The 16860-nt window shown below is 40.6% G+C and overlaps 1 protein-coding gene across 1 annotated transcript in view; it reads left to right on the top strand.

Annotated features, from left to right (window-relative positions):
* The window catches only part of KIAA1407 (KIAA1407 ortholog), a 99912-nt gene that overhangs the window by 75184 nt on the left and 7868 nt on the right, over positions 1–16860 (top strand). The window contains exons 14-16 of the mRNA XM_010845352.1: positions 5205–5348; positions 9872–10024; positions 10544–10689. Of these exons, the coding sequence (XP_010843654.1) occupies positions 5205–5348; positions 9872–10024; positions 10544–10689 (443 nt within the window). The remainder of the gene's footprint in view (positions 1–5204; positions 5349–9871; positions 10025–10543; positions 10690–16860) is intronic.

Here is a 16860-nt window from a genome sequence, read left to right as displayed (position 1 = left end):
TATTTTTGGGGGCTCCAAAATCACTGCAGATGGTGACTGCAGCCATGAAATTAAAAGACGCTTACTCCTTGGAAGGAAAGTTATGACCAACCTAGACAGCATATTAAAAAGGAGAAACATTACTTTGCCAACATAGGTCCATCTAGTCAAGGCTATGGTTTTTCCAGTGGTCATGTATGGATGTGAGAGTTGGACTTTAAAGAAAGCTGAGCACTGAAGAATTGATGCTTTTGAACTGTAGTGTTGGAGAAGACGCTTGAGAGTCCATTGGACTGCGGGATCCAACCAGTCCATCCTAAAGGAGATCAGTCATGGGTGTTTATTGGAAGGACTGATGTTGTAGCTGAAACTCCAATACTTTGGCCACCTGATGTGAAGAGCTGACTCATCGGAAAAGACCCTGATGCTGGGAAAGATTGAGGGCAGGAGGAGAAGGGGATGACAGGATGAGATGGTTGGATGGCATCATCAACTCGATGGACATGGGTTTGGGTGGACTCCAGGAGTTGGTGATGGACAGGGAGGCCTGGCGTGCTGCAGTTCATGGGGTTGGTTGCAAAGAGTCGGACACGACTGAGCGACTGAACTGAACTGAACTGGCACATATATCTTTGAGATAGTGATTTTATTTCCTATTGGATATATACTCAGAAGTAAGATTGGTGGGTAATATGGTAGTTCATTTGTAATTTATTGAGGAACCTCCATACTGTTTTCCTTAGTGGCTGTACCAGTTTACATTCCTCCACAGTGTACAATGGTTCCCTTTTTCCACATCCTCATTAGCATTTGTTGTCCCTTGTCTTTTTGTTAATTGCCATCCTAACAAGTGTGAAGTGATAGTTTATTGTGGTTTTGATTTGTATACCCCTGATGATTAGTGATATTGAGCACTTTTTCACATACCTGTTGGCCACTTGTATGTGTCTTCTTTGGAAAATAGTCTGTTCAGGTCCTTTACCCATTTTTTCAAATGAGTTTTCTGTTATGTTTTTTTGCTTTTGAGTTATATGAGTTCCTTGTATATTTTGGATATTAACCCTTTACTGGGTATGTGGTTGCAAATATTTTCCCCCATTCCATAGGTTGTATTTTCATTGTGTTGTTGGTTTCCCTTCCTGTACAGAGCTTTTTAGTTTAATGTAGTCCTGCTTATTTATTTTGGCTTTTGTTGCCTTTGCTTTTGGTGTCAAATCCAAGATTTTGATTACTGATTCAGTCTCTTTACCAGTAATTAGTCTGTTCAGTTTTCTGATTCTTCATGATTCAGTCATAGTAGGTCTTTTATTTCTGACTTTGTCTTTTTTTCCCTTAGTCTAGCTAATGGTTTGTCTGGGGGGTTTTCTTTGTTTAAAAACAGTTCTTAGCATCTGTGATCTTTTAAATCATCTTTCTAGTCTCTATTTCATTTATTTCTGTTTTAATCTTTATTTCCTTCCTACTGCTAAGTTTGGGCTTAGCTTGTTCTTCTGGTTCCTTGAGGTGTATAGTCAGGTTGTTTATTTGAGATCTTTTTTCTTAATGTAAGACTTTAAACTTATGTAGCAGAACTGCTTTTGCTGCATCCCATAAGTTCAGGTCAGTGTTGTGTTTCCATTTTCATTTTATCAGATTCTTTATTATTTAATTTTCCTTTTGATTTCTTTTATGACCCTTGGTTGTTCAGAATCATGTTGTTTAATCTCCACATATTTGTGAATTTTCCAGTTTTCCTCTTATATTGATTTCTAATTTTATAACTTTGAAGTTGGAAAATATGCTTGATATGACTTCAGTCTTTTAAAATTTATTAAGACTTGTTTTATGGCCTAACATATGATCCATCCTGAAGAATGTCCCATGTACACTTAACAAAATATGTATTCTGCTGCTAGTGGATAAAATGTTCTGTGTATGTCTATTAATTCCATGTGATCTAACTTGTTATTTAAGTCCAGTATGTCCTTGTTTATTTTGTGTTTGGATGATCTGTCCATTGTTGGAAGTGGCTTCTCAAAATCCACTACTATTATTGTATTTTTGCCTATTTCTCACTTCAAAATGTTAATATTTGCTTTATATATATTTAGGTGCTCCAATGTTGAGTGCATAAGTCATTTAAATTGTTACATCCTCTTGATTGACTTCTTTATCGTGATCTAATGTCTCTTGTAGTTTATAGGCTTAATGTCTATATTGTGTGGTATAAATATAGCTACCCCTGCTCTCCTTACAATCCAAACTACCTGTTTGCATAGAATATCTTTTCCATCCCATCACTTTCAGTCTATGTGTGTCCTTAAAGCTGGAATGAGCCTCTCATTGAAAACATATAGTCAGGTCTTATCTTTGTATCCATTCAACTAATCTGTGTTTTTTGAATAAGGATTTAATCTATGTACATTTAAAGTAATTATTAATAGGTGTTGGCTTGCTATTTTGCCATTTTAATTACTTTCTAGCTGTTTTGTAATTTCTGTTTTCCTTTCTTCCTCTCTTGAGTTCTTTTGATTATATGTATTGTGCTATGATTTATATTTTGTATATTTACTGTAAGTTTATGCTTTGTGGTTACCATAAGGCTTATATAAAACATTTTGTAGTCATAACAGTCTTTAAGCTGATGACTTTGAATGCATACAAAAACTGTATTTTTACACTTCTGCCACCCTATTTGTGTTACTGTCACAATTTATATCTTTTTATATTGTGTATCAAATTATTTAGTTGTTTTTAATACTTTTGTCTTGTACTACAGTTTTAAGTGAGTCACCATTACAATATTGAGTATTCTGCATTTAACAATATATTTACCTTTATTAGTAAGTTTATACTTTAATATATTTTCATATTACTGATTAGAGAACACTGTTCCTGGGTAGAATATTCTTAATTGGCAGTTTTTTCTTTCAGGACTTGAATATAACATCCCACTTCTCTGGCCTGCAAGGTTTCTGCTGAAAAATCCACTGATAGTTTTGTACTATCAGTGTATAAGGAATGGCTTTGTATAAAGGTTACTTTTCTCTATTGTTTTTAAGATTCTTTGTCTTTAATTTTTGACAATTTAAAGTGTCTTTGTGTGTGTCTCTTTAAATTCATCTTATTTGATACTTTTTGGGCTTCCTGAACCTGGATATCTGTTTCTTTCTCAAGGTTAGGGAAGTTTTCAGCCAGTATTTCTCTGAATAAGCTTTGTTCTCTTTTCTCTTTCTGGAACTCCTATAATATATATATTCTCCCTTTGATGATATCCCATTAGTCCCTTAAGCTATTTTCACTTTTTCTCATTATTTTTTCTTTTTGTTTCTCTGATTGGATGTATTCCACTGTTCTGTCTGTAAGCTGGCTGAATCTTTTTTCCTTCAATTTTCCAGTCTGCTGTTGAACCCCTTTGTTGAGTTTTTCAGTTTGATTATTGTATTCTTCAGCTGTGATTTATGTTTGGTACTTTTTTATATTTTCTCTCTCTGTTGAAATTCTCATTTTGTGCATTGCTCTCCTGACATCAGTTAGCATCCTTATCACCATTATTTTGAAAACACTATTGGGTAAGTTGCACTTCCCTGATGGTTCAGACGGTAAAGCGTCTGCCTCAATGCAGGAGACCTGGGTTCAATCCCTGGGTTGGGAAGATCTCCTAGAGAAGGAAATGGCAACCCACTCCAGTATTCTTGCCTGGAAAATCCCATGGATGGAGGAGCCTGGTAGGCAACAGTCTATGGGGTTGCAAAGAGTTGGACACGACTGAGTGACTTCACTATTGGGTAAATCACTCTCTCCATTTCATTAAGATTGGTTTCTGGAAGTTTATCTTGCTCTTTTGTTTGGAACATAGTTCTCTTTTTCTTTATATTTCTTGACTCTCAGTGTTGGTTTCTGTACATTAAACAGTCACCTCTCCTAGTCTTGACAGAGTGGTCTCGAGAAGATGAACTCATCAGCCAGCCTGGCCCAGATTCCTTGTTGTCTCTCAAACCTTTGTGATTGTCACAGCCACTGTCTTTGTCTTCAGTAGCTCCACCTGTTTGAGTATGTGTCCAGACCTATCAGTGTCCCCAAAGAAAGGATCTCAGTCAGTACCTTGATGCACACTGATTAGAAGCTGTACCCTCAAGCAGCACCTGTGCTGAGAGTGTGTGTGTGTGTGTATATATATATATGTAGTAAAGTATACATATATAGTGTATATATATAATGTATATAGTTAAGCCCCTTCCAGGGAGAAACTAGGAGATGTGTGTTTTTCCTGCTCCCTTTCACTGAGCCCAGGTGTATAGCTCTGGGGCTGGGTGGCCAAGGCAATGGGGCTGGAGTCCTTCTGTGCCTATTTAAAACCTGCTTGTTTGCCATAGTCCTATGGGACTTGTGATTCTAAGTTCCATTGGCTATCAAAGCCCAGAGGCCCATCCCTCTCAGGTGATAATCACTGAAGTTAGCGTCTAAAACGTGTATAAGCCAACATGTATATTAGCTCCCTTCAGAGAAATGCTAGCAATCTGGTTTTACCTTTGGAATGAGCCAGAGGGAGAAAGCAGAGGAAGTCCCTAAAGGCTCTCTCAGCCTTTAGGAAGGATCTCAGCCAGCTCCTAGATGCAAGCTAAATTAGAATCTGAACCCTCAAGCAGCAGCTTGTAAAATATGCAGTCACATTCCTTTCAGGCAAAGACTGGGTGATGGACTTTTTTGCCTGATTTCTCAGAACTGATCGTAGGAACATAGCCACAGTGAGTACCTCACATCCATTAACACCTGTTTCTTTGTTTGCTATAGTCTGGTGGGTCTTGTGGCAGAAGCCCTGTTGGCTTTCAGAGCTAGGTATTTGCGGGGGCCCATCCCTTGCTTGAATGGTTATCTTTAAAATCGGGATGCTAGAAGTACAGTCCAAACCCTTCATTCCTCGTGGAGACACTAAGGAATCCCTATGGATTGGGATGGTTCAGTGCCATCTCTCCCAATTATATGGCACTGAGCCAGGGATGGAGTTTATGGTGAGACTGTGTCTCAGTCTTTCCTGTCAGTATTTTTGATGTATCAGTGTGGGTATTTTCTCATTTGCTTGATGTGGAAAAGTCACACAGCTAGTTTCTGGATTTCTTTCAGAGGGAACTGCTCCATGTGTAGCTATACATTCAATGCATCCAAGGGAGGAAGGAAGTTTAGTAGCCTCCTGTCTCACCATTTTGGTTCCTCCATGGCATTTTTACTTTTTTATTTTCTTCCAGAAAGAACTAGAGAAGCAGAAGAGAATTAAGAGGAACCAGCAGCTGGAAGCAATAGCCAAAGAACACTATGAAAGGGTATTGCTAAGAAAGAAAGGTCTGGAGCCTTGGAAGAGGCTAAAAATGCAAAGCATGCAAAACCTCCAGGTATAGTGTCACACTCTTACCCACCTCCCCCCCACCTAAATCAACAGGTGGGACTTTCAAATAAACACCCAATTAGGCCTTGGAGGTTGTCTGGAGATTTAAAAGTCAGAAAGATAAATGAATTGAGTGTGGATATTTATTTGTTTCAGATAACAGTTTGAATTTGGTCTTCCAAGGTAGGTAAAGACTTCTGTAACTGAATAGATTAGAAAAACTAGAGTTCATTTTTTATTAGAGACCTCCAAAGCAGGATAGATAGAGGCCTCTCTCAATTTTAGCAGTGTGTGTAGCTAAAACAGCAGTGTATAGCTAGCTATGTAATAAAGGAAAAATCATTACCATAAGGTATACTAATCAGATTTCTACTGCAATAAAGCTGCCTAACATACAACCCTAAAATTCTGTGGCTTATAATCCAAGTATTCATTTCCTACTCACATGTTTGTGAGAAAGTTTAGGTTGAGTTCAGGTCTCTCCACAGCCTCTCTTACTAGCTTCACCTGTTTTTCAGGGGAAGCTTTCACCTGGCAAATGTCTTAGGTACAAAAGCCAAACCCAATTATGTAAATGCCTATGAAACCTGGGCTTGTATCATGTCCACTAACATTCCACTGGCCACGGGAAGTCATAGGGCCAAACTCAGGGTCACTGAGGGGAGAAAGGGGAGCTATCTACTCCATTGGGAGACAGGATGAAATCACAAGCAAGCTGTGGTGTTTAGTCCTATTATCAGGAACAGTAATTCATTCTACCATAAATCAAATACCACTGAAATTCAAATTTATCCAGTGCACAGAACAGAGCATTTAACTAAATAATCAAAAGCTCAAAATAGATAAAATGTTATCTGTAGAATTCTATTTCATAATAAGGTCAGTAATACATACTAGTTATGAGCACTGTTGTTTATACATTTGGCCAAGTGAATACTGAAAAGTAAGGCTAATATGTTGGTTGTGAAAACTAGGATTAAAGATGAACAATAATGCTCTACATCATAAGAATCCTTGAAGGTTATACCTCTGTGAATGTGACTCAGGTTACTCTCTTTCCTCCCCTAGCCAATCTGTTCACCCTCCATTCTCTTTGTTCTCTTCTATTTTCACACTTTCTTTCCTTTTTATCTTTTCTAAATGCCCTCCATACTGTTTTTCTATGTCCATGATTTTTTGTCCTCTGCCTCTTAGTGTTCTGGAACTACTGAGTATCCCAAACCAGCTAAGGAGGCCAATTTATGGTGGTCAGGCCTGAGGGCACGAAGAGCCCTCCTATTGGAGGCTTTGCCCCATCAGTGCCCCAAAGTGAAAAGTCGCTCAGTCATGTCTGACTCTTTACGACCCCATGGGCTATACAGTCCATGAAATTCTCCAGGCCAGAATACTGGAGCAGGTAGCCTTTCCCTTCTCCAGAGGATTTTCCCAACTTGGGGATCGAACCCAGGTCTCCCACGTTGCAGGCGGATTCTTTCCAGCTGAGCCACATTATTTTCCCGATAATGATATGGGAGGGCCAATCCTTAATCTACTTAGTAAACAAGTGTGGAAATGAAATTTGAATGGAAGTTTGCTTCTTGTAATATACTACCACAAAGATCAGTCATATCAAATAGTTTGCTATCCATTTGTGTGCTCCTAGTTTTATCTGGCCACCTCATGTGAAGAGTTGACTCATTGGAAGGGACTCTGATGCTGGGAGGGATTGGGGGCAGGAGGAGAAGGGGACGACAGAGGATGAGATGGCTGGATGGCATCACTGACTCGATGGACGTGAGTCTCAGTGAACTCCGGGAGTTGGTGATGGACAGGGAGGCCTGGCGTGCTGTGATTCATGGGGTTGCAGAGTCAGACAGGACTGAGCAACTGAACTGAAAGACACAAAAAGCAGACAGGGAGTATAATAACTCTTATATTCTTATCAGCTCTTCTTTTTGGGGCCCTGTTTTTGATTGAATAAAATCAAAGGTATAAAATATACAAAGAAAACAATCTATGGGTGAATAACCAAATTTTTTAAAATATTTATTTGGCTGCACCAGGTTGTAGCTGCAGTACTGCAAGGGGTCTTTGCTGCCCGTGCAGGTCCTTGTTGTGGCAGGATCTTTAGTTGAGGCATGCGGAATCTAGTTCCCTGACCAGGGATGGAGCCCATGCCTCTTGCATTGGGAGTTTGAAGTCAGCCACTGGACCACTAAGGAAGACCCCCAAATTAAGTTTTTAAAAATTTATTTATAAGAATGTAAAAAGAAACCAGAGTTTGAGTTCAAAATGACAGCATAGGCTTTAAATATAGAAAAACCTAATTAAAATAAAACCAGGAAAACACAGATATGAATCCAGCATTTCCAAACTTTCCTATTCATAAAACCATCTGGAAAGCTTGTAAAAATGCATGTTCCTGTTTCCACCCCCAGGTGTTCTCAGTAGCTCTGGGTTGTTGGCCAGGGCGGTGCGGGTGGCATGTCAGGGGATCTGCATTTTTTAAAAGTAGTCCAGGACCTTCCCTGGTGACCCAGTGGTCACCACCTTCCAGTGCAAGGGACACGGGTTCAATCCCTAGTCAAGGAACTATGATCCTACGTGCCATGGCCAAAAACATTTTTTAAAAGAAAAAAAAAAGTAGCCCAGGAGATTCTGATCCAAGTAGTCTTAGCAGCACATTTTGAGAACCACCTCTCTAGTCTGTATTGAACAACAAGTGTGTTACCTATACTGTTTTAACAAATTACCACTAACAGTGTCTTAAAACACAAATTTTATTATCTTAAATTTCTGTTTAAGTCATAAGTCCAAAATCAGACTTCCTGGGCTGAAGTCAAAGTGTCAGTAGGGACAAGTTCCTCCTGGAGGTTCCTGGAGAGAATCTTGTCTCCTGGCTGTTTTCAGCTTCTACTGGCTGCCTGCATTTCATTGCCCATAGCCACTTCCTCGGTTCTCTCTTGATCCCTTACTTTGATGTCACATCTCATCATGTTCCTCCTGCCTTCCTCTTACAAGAACTCTTGTGATTACATTTAGAGCTCTACCACATAACCCAGGACCATCTCCCCATCTTAAGATCCTTCACTTAATCACATCTGCAAAATCCCTTTTACCTTGTAAGGTAACATATCTGCAGGTTCCAGGGATTAGCCTGTGGCCATCCTGAGAGCCACTGTTCAGCCTACCACATAGGATAATAGAATGTTAGAATACTAGTAATCCTCTCCCATCTCTTTCAACTTGTAAAGAAACTGAACCTCAGAAAGGAAAACTCGCTTGCTTAAGGTCACACAGCACATTGGTCACAAAGCTAGGAGGGAACTCAGCAACCCCTTCCTCCAAAAATCCTGCCCAGTTCAGGCATGTCTTCTGTGCTGGGTGGGAATCAGAGGGATACGTAGATACCAACCACCAGCTGAAAGTTAAAAAAAAAAAGAAAAAAAAGTACCAGTGCTGGAGAACAGTAAGAGGAAGCAGTTGCTGCTTCACCCATCAGAGCTGACTTCCAGGAAAGGATAGAAAAAATTAAGAATGAAAGAGGGTCTAGTTAAACAGTTACTGGCTTCTTTATACCGCATTTTTGTGTTGTTTTCAGAAGAGTTATTTAGCATTTTCCCTACAACTCACATGTACCATATTCCATTTGTTCCAATAACCACTTTTAGAATTTTAAAGGCATCTTCTGACTATCTTTTTCTCCCTGGTTCTCTTGTGTTTTCCTATAAGGGTGGGTAGGAGGCAGTGTGTTTCTGGCTCCTCTTGCCTTTTGGCTCCCAGGTGCCACAGAGACCTCCTGGGAGTGTGTGTCACTGGCCAGTATGTGTGACTGCCAAGGGACTCATTCAGGTCAGTCACATTCACATTGCTCAGTGGTGAGACGAGGCTTAGAAAACATGCCCATTTTTCTGGAGAGGACTAAGAGAGAAAGGCTTTTTCCATTTCAAGAATGGAGCAGTTACTTTTTAAAATCTATAAAGTCAGAGTTGTATGTTTATTTTGATAGAATGATACTCTGAGCCTTTTAAGTTGGTAAGACATTAAATTTTACATCATGTTATTTTTCTATCAAATGATTCTGTGGTTTACTGATAATGTCTAAATTTCAATGCTGGTGACAGCTCGTTCTACAAAACAAATTGAAAGTATTGGCACTTCTTCAATTAGACAGTGATTAAGTACATAATAAAGAGAGGTTTGTTATGCAGTTGCTGCCCAAGCTCCTGGAGATCAAAACAGAGTGTTGCCAGCCACCCACTTCAAAACTCAATGCAAGTGACCTAATGGTTTTGGAGGTTGTTTATTCCATTTCCTTAATAACCAGCCTGTCATTGTGGTCTTCAGAGAGTCAGCATTGAACGGCTATGCATTCTGTGAATCTAAAATCCCCATATAGCACAAAGTTTTTAGGACATAAATTAACATCCTTAAGAGAGTATAACTGCCTACGTGGGGTTTACAGCATCACTTGCCAAGGTGATGTGTATTTCCTTAAATGATTTAGGATATAAGAGATAATTTCCTTTTCTCATTTAAAACATTGTCCAGGTGGCCAAAGAGCATCACTCTTTGACCCTACAGAGGAAATGCCTGCTGACCTGGTTCCAGTGGAGTCAGGAAAGCCTGGCTAAGAAGATGGCCCAGGCTGATCAATTTTATTCACAAATATTGCTTAGGAGAGTTATCCGGAGCTGGCTACAGGTAAGGCCACAAGGAAGAGAGTTTTAAATGCATGTCTCTGTCCAACTCTATGCAAGAAAAGTAGGTGTACTCCAGATGTCAACAGTCATTGTGTTTTTTTTAAGAACAGTATAGAAGAGGCAATTCAATCCACTGCTTTGAAATGAATTTGAAAATGTCAAGTCAGTTTTTTGTTAGTATAAAACCTTAAGCACATTTCTTTTCACACAGAGAGTATCCATATAAACTGTAATGTGTCACTACATCAGCTTTTGTTTTTATACTAATCTGTTTCTTGTCCCATAATTGCTCAAGTGATTTTACTAGAAATCTGCCCCCTCGGTCTTAGAAGGGTTTCTGCCCCTCTGCTTCCATTATTATCTCTTTAATCCACGACAGAGGATATGGCCTTGGCTGCCGTAGCCTCCTTATACCTCCAGTGTCCTTCGTTTGTTTTGATTCTTTCTCTTTTGTACTATTTGCTTGAATTTTTTGTCTGTGATATTATATGCCTCACTTTTCCCCCGTCTTCATCCCCAGCACCTGATTGATCTAGATGAAGAAGTAAGAAAACTGTGCATACATTTTCTTCAGAAGAAGATTTTCAGGGCCTGGCGTGACATGGTCAGGGAGGCCAGGGTCAATTCTCAGAACAAGCACCAGATCGCGGTGGAACACAGTGACAGGTGAGGTTTTCATCTCTGAAAATTCACTCACAATTTCACAATTGCCTGGGGCAGAGGCTAGAAGAGCTGACCACTCAGAGATGCCCAGCAGGGTGGGCAGCCCCAGCTCACCCCCTGACTCTGTGGGTGAAGACGAGAGTAACCCCCTGGAACTCCAGGGTCCCCCTCTTTAAAATGAAGAGGAGGAGGAAGATGATGCCTGCCTCCCATCTCACAGGATGGGTCAGAAAATAGTGTGAAATGTGAAATACATGCAAAGGCACAGAAGCAGAGGTACTGTGTTCTTTGTCATATAGTTTTATCTTTTGTTTTTACAAATATTCTTTATTGGGAAATATAACGCAAATATAGAAAAGTGCTTAACTCATACCAGCACAGCTGAATGAGCACTATAAAGGGGATGACATTGCTGTTGCCACCGCCACCACCCCTGAGGTTGAGGAGTAGGACACTGTTGACCCCAGAAGCCCCCACGGGCTCCTCCCTAGTCACAGGTCCCACTGTCTCCTCACAGAGGTAAACTACTCTCCTGACCTTTATGATAAATACTTCCTTGCACTTCTTTTATTTTTACCTCCTAAGTCTTCAAGACTTGGAGTTTTATATAAGTAGAATCATATGTCCTGTTAATATTTATAATACAGTGATGACTTATTTAATTCAGTGTCTTTGGGGAATAAACTATTCCATATAAGTACACCAGGACTTCCCTGTAACTCAGATGGTAAAGAATCTACCTGCAGTGCAGGAGACCTGGGTTTGACCCCTGGGTCAGGAAGATCCCCTGGAGCAGGAAATGGCTACCCACCCCGGAATTCTTGCCTGGAGAATCCCATGGACAGAGGAGCCTAGTGGGTTACAGTCCATGGGGTCGCACGGCTGAGCGACTAACACTACTACTAAGTACATTATTTGTTTTCTAAGTCTTAAGCATTTTGGATAAAAATATTCTAAACTTCATTAGGTACTTCCCTTGGAAAGTAAGCAAATGATTTGTCCTTTATTGGTGATTTAATGTCATTTCTTACAGTTAATGTTGAGTTTCACCTTCAGGTTCTGAGGTGTGAAGACTGTTGTGAAGGTGTATGTCCCTTTTCTCTATCGATTCATTTTTGGTTGCTTTACTTTCATTTGTGTGTATGTGGTGTGTGTGTATCTTTTTTTTTTTTTTTTAATGTGTTTCTATCGTGTTGCCAGTGGGGTGCCACCTCCAGCAAAACCTTGTTTAATTTATAAGTACTAAAATCTGTGGGCTGGGGAAACATAAGCAAGTTGATTCTAATTTTGTCTAAAATAAATAGGCAATGAATGAAGGTATTCAGAGGGCCTGCCTCTGAATAAATGCTCACATTTGAACCTCCCTGTTCCTCTTTTTATAAAATGAGGATAACTGCAGACCATCTTAGGGGATGTTGTAAGGACTAAACAAGGTAACAAAGGAGCTCAGTTACTGCAGTCATTGCACTGCTGACCCAAAATAATAGCTGGTTTTTTTTTTGTTGTTGTTGTTAGTACATTATTATTAAATACCCTTTTTGTCCAAATCTGTGTTTTCTGTTTCTCAGCTGCCAAAAACAGACTGAGAGATTGACTGAGGCAGCTGCCTGATGCAACATGGGGGCAGTGAGAGGGCTTTTACACACGCCGTCTCACCTGATGAGTGTAGGCTTCTGAGGGGGTCGTGGTATGTCAGGAGTTGGATTTTCAGGTAAAGAAACTGAAGTTACACTTGGTCGGTGAATTGCCCAAATAACAGATGGTGGAGCCTGGACTCCAAATCAGGTTTGAGGATTTCTGACTCTAAATCATTCTCTTCTTGCTAAGTCAGTCTTCTTCCCCACTTTTCTAATTCAATCTCATTTGTAAACTAAAATACAGCAGTAAGATAGTGGTCCTACTCAGAGTGTAAGGTAACAAAATCAGTGCGTGAATCCACGCAGTCAACAAGAGTCTCAGCCAGCATCTACTCGGTGCAAAAGTACTGCAGGGACTTCATCTCTTCCTGCTCCACACCTTGTTCACGCGGTCCAGCCCCACTAGCCTCCCTCAGCATTCCCTGGACAAACACTCAACCTGCATCACAGCTCTTGCATGACCCAGAGCTCCTCACCAATCGGGTTTCCTCTCAAAAGCACGCCAACTGCCTGCATTCATTTCTGTCCAGTAACCTGCCCTATTTTCTTCACAGCACTGAAGACCCTGAAATTGTCATTTACTGTTTACATGTTTATCATCTGTCAGTCCCGATCACATCTTGCTTGCAGCTGTATCCTCAGCATGACAAAGCCTAGTACATGGTTGCATGATAGATTTTTGGTACATGAATGGATGTTTTATTGCTGGAGTGACACTAACATTTAGTCACAGATCTTTTAAAAGGAACTTTTAACACTTACAAATTGATATTGAGTTCTTAATTTAACTTTATTTGAATGAAAGAATATTGTACAGAAAAGCTGTGGATGAAAAATCTCAGTACTGCTGAGAAAGATGATTCCTAATAAGACCATGAGGTTTAATTCTACATATCTGAATCACTTCTAGGTATATATAATTTGTAATTTGATAGATTTATAATGTTAACAAATCTGATATTTTATACATGGCAGGACTAAGAGATGTCTTCAGACGTGAGTTTCTCATTATCAGTAGTTTTTGCGTAGTTCTGCGTTTAGAGCTTGGCTATGCACTTGGCCAGTTCTTCTCAACTGAACTAGTACATCTTATTTTTCTGGTATTGCCTTGATACTGTAGTTCTTAACCACTTTGGAATCAAAGGCCCCTGTGAGGCAGTAATGAAAGTCACAGGCCTGCTCTCTAAAAAATGCACATATGCACATTACATACAACTTCACACAAACTGTCAAGGAGTTTGTGAATGTTTGTCAAGGACCTCAGGTGACTGGATGTAGGAAGGTAGATACATGTAGACAGATACAGATGGGTAGGTAGGTAAGACTGTAATAAGCACAAAGTAAGTGAATGTGACCATATGCTTTAGGAGTTCAGAGGAAGGAAGACACATGTAGGCAGAAAATTCCCCCAAGAGGCAGAGTTGTTAGGATAGAACAGTAGTAGCTAAAATGCAGAAGTCAGAAAATGGGAGTGTTGCCAGAAAAAAGGTGTGAAAAGCAGGTGAGAGTGGGAGATAGGGTCAAGGTCTGGTAGTGGGGGTCATGGAACTGAGTACAGGAAGCTATCAGGGTTGAAATGGATGCTAGATGGATGAAAGAAGAAATAAAATGAAGCACTCCACTCCTTGAAGCCATTTTTAACTGAACAGTAATACCTCCACCAAAAAAAACAAAAAACAGCATTATCAGAAACATCAACTATCAGCCATAAAATTAATGGGGGCTGAAATGCATTCTAGGGGGCTTCATTAGAGGGTCAAGGAGCCAGAATAAGTCCCATCTATGCCACTACTTATGAAAATATAAACTTGGCTATTCTTGCCTCTGCCTTTACTCAAGACATGCCCTCTTCTAGGAAAGCCTTTTCTTTGCCTGATAAAAATTCAGTTCAGGATAGATCAAGATGGCAGAGTAGGAGGACATAGAGCTCACTTCTCCCCACAAGCACATCAAAAATATGTCTACACATGGAACAGTTCTCACAGAACACTAACAGAAACCATCAGAAGAACTCTGTACAACCAAAGTTCCAAAAAAGATCTCCACTTAACAGGACAGTACAGGAAAAAGGCACTGGGGTCAGGACCTGGGCCCCTGGGGGCAGATCTGAAAGGAAGAGAAGGTCCGTATGGGCAGACCCTTGCCTTGGGGAGTGAGTAGGCTGAGCTGTAGTCTAGGCATGCCAGTCCTGGGGTTCTGTGCAGAGGAGACAAGCCCCTTTGGCTGCTGAGAGAATCACTGGAACAAACAGAAGGGCTGGAGAAGCCTAACTCTATTCACAAGGAGTGCACGTGAGTTGACTTGCGAACAACCAGGGCAGAGAGAGCCTTGCATTTGTAGCTGCTGCCTTGCCAGACTCACTAATCCAAATGGGGTGAACACCCCTGCACTGCATGGGGGTCAACCAGGCCCAGGGAGGAGGCTCATCTAGAGACAGCCCAGGGGGATGTGATCCAAGTAGGGTGGTGGTGACCACTGTCAGAGCTCACTCCAGCGATGCCACAGGAGCACCCCAGGGTCCCTCTCCCAGAGCACCCCAACTCCCACCCACTCCACACCACACCTCAGCATTGGGTCTGGGGCAGACAGGTCCTGGGAGAAGGCTGCCACAGAAGCAGCCCAGATACTCAGTTCCTGCAGCCACAGTGCCCTGACCCTCAGCTCCAGCCAAGCAAATGCACCAGCCCCACCCACTCCACACTACAGCTTGCACTAGATCTGGGACAGACACAGTGGGGAAAGAGACCTTGGCCTGCATCTGAGTGAGGCCCAGGTCGCCTCCTTAGGTGGTGCATCAGTGCCCTGTAAGTGCATGAGCCCCGCTTACTCCAGCACTCCCCTCCTCTGGGGCAGGGCATGCAACTCAAGGGGAATGGAACCTGATCCTCAGGGCTTCTACTCCAATGACTGGTAGCCTGACAGGCTAGTGACTGCACAGAGCAGAAAGTAAGTCCTGCCCCTGTACTGGATTTAGATCAAAACCACACCTCCATCAAGGTGACAATGGCTGGCACACCCTGAGGACAGACATGGCTGGCTTTCATATCAAAACCTGTTCTCTCACCAAAAACACTGGACACACAGTCTACACAGGGATCTCTCACATAGAAATACTCCTTCAAGACCACAATGGATAACTAAATACATGGAGACAGAAAATTTAAGTGAAAAGGAAGAGGAACTACTCCCAGTTAAAAGAGCAAGAGAAGTCCCCTAAAAGAACAAATAATAAAACAGAGCTCACCACTCTACCAGACCTTGAGTTCAGAAAGGTATTGATAGTAGTAAAAATGCTAACCAAATTAAGAAAGATTATCAGTATAAACACAGAACTATAACTAGGAACTAGAAACTAAAAAAAAAACAAACAAAAATTCAACCAGTCAAAGATAGATAATTCCGTTTACAAGATAAAAAGCAATCTGGAAGCAATGGATAGCAGAATAGGTTATCTCAAAGATAGAATAATGGAAATCACCCAATCATAATAGCAAACAGACAAATGAAAAAAAGATGAACAAAACATATGAGATCTATGGGGTAATATAAAATGTGCCAACCTACATTTAACAGGCATTTCAGAAAGTGAAAAGAGAAAGGGGTCAAAAATGTATTTGAAGAAATGATGGCTGAAAACTTCCCAAACCTAAAGAAGGAAAAAGATATTCAGGTACAGGAAGCACAAAAGGTCCCAAATGGAATAAACCCAAAGAGACCCACACCAAGACATATCATAATTAAAATGGCAGAGCTTAGGATTCTAAAGGCAACAAGAGAAAAACAAGTTATTTAAAAAAAAGAAAAAAAAAAAACCATAAAGCTATCAGCTGATTTCTCTGCAGAAACTCTACAGGCCAGAAGAAAGTGGCATGATACATTCAAAGTTCAGAAAGAGAAAGACCTGCAAACTAGGATACTCTGCCCAGCAAGATTAACATTTAGATAGAAGAAGAGAGAAGAATTTCTCAGACAAGCAAACACTAAAAGAATTCAGCAATACCAAACCTAACCTAAAAGAAATGTTGAAAGGTCTTCTCGACATGGAAAGAAAAATTCACAGGAAAGGGAAATTCCCAATAGGAAGACCAAATATATAGTTAAGGATTGAAGATCACTTAAAGAAGCCAGGACCATCCCCAAGAAAAAGAAATGCAAAAAAGAAAAATGGCTGTCTGAGGAGGCCTTACAAATAGCTGTGAAAAGACGGAAGTGAAAAGCAAAGGAGAAAAGGAAAGATATACCCATTTGAATGCAGAGTTCCAAAGAATAGCAAGGAGAGATAAAGCCTTCCTCAGTGATCACTGCAAAGAAATAGAGGAAAACAATAGAATGGGAAAGACTAGAGATCTCTTCAAGAAAATTAGAGATACCAAGGGAACATTTCATGAAAAGATGGGCACAATAAAGGACAGAAATGGTAGGGACCTAACAGAAGCAGAAGATATTAAGAAGAGGTGGCAAGAATACACTGAAGAACTGTACAAAAAAGATCTTCATGACCCAGATAATCACAATGGTGTGATCACTGACCTAGAGC

Source organism: Bison bison, unplaced genomic scaffold, assembly GCF_000754665.1.
Source record: "Bison bison bison isolate TAMUID 2011002044 unplaced genomic scaffold, Bison_UMD1.0 scf7180017864215, whole genome shotgun sequence".
Taxonomy (NCBI): domain Eukaryota; kingdom Metazoa; phylum Chordata; class Mammalia; order Artiodactyla; family Bovidae; genus Bison; species Bison bison.
This window is presented reverse-complemented; position numbering and strand designations above follow the sequence as displayed.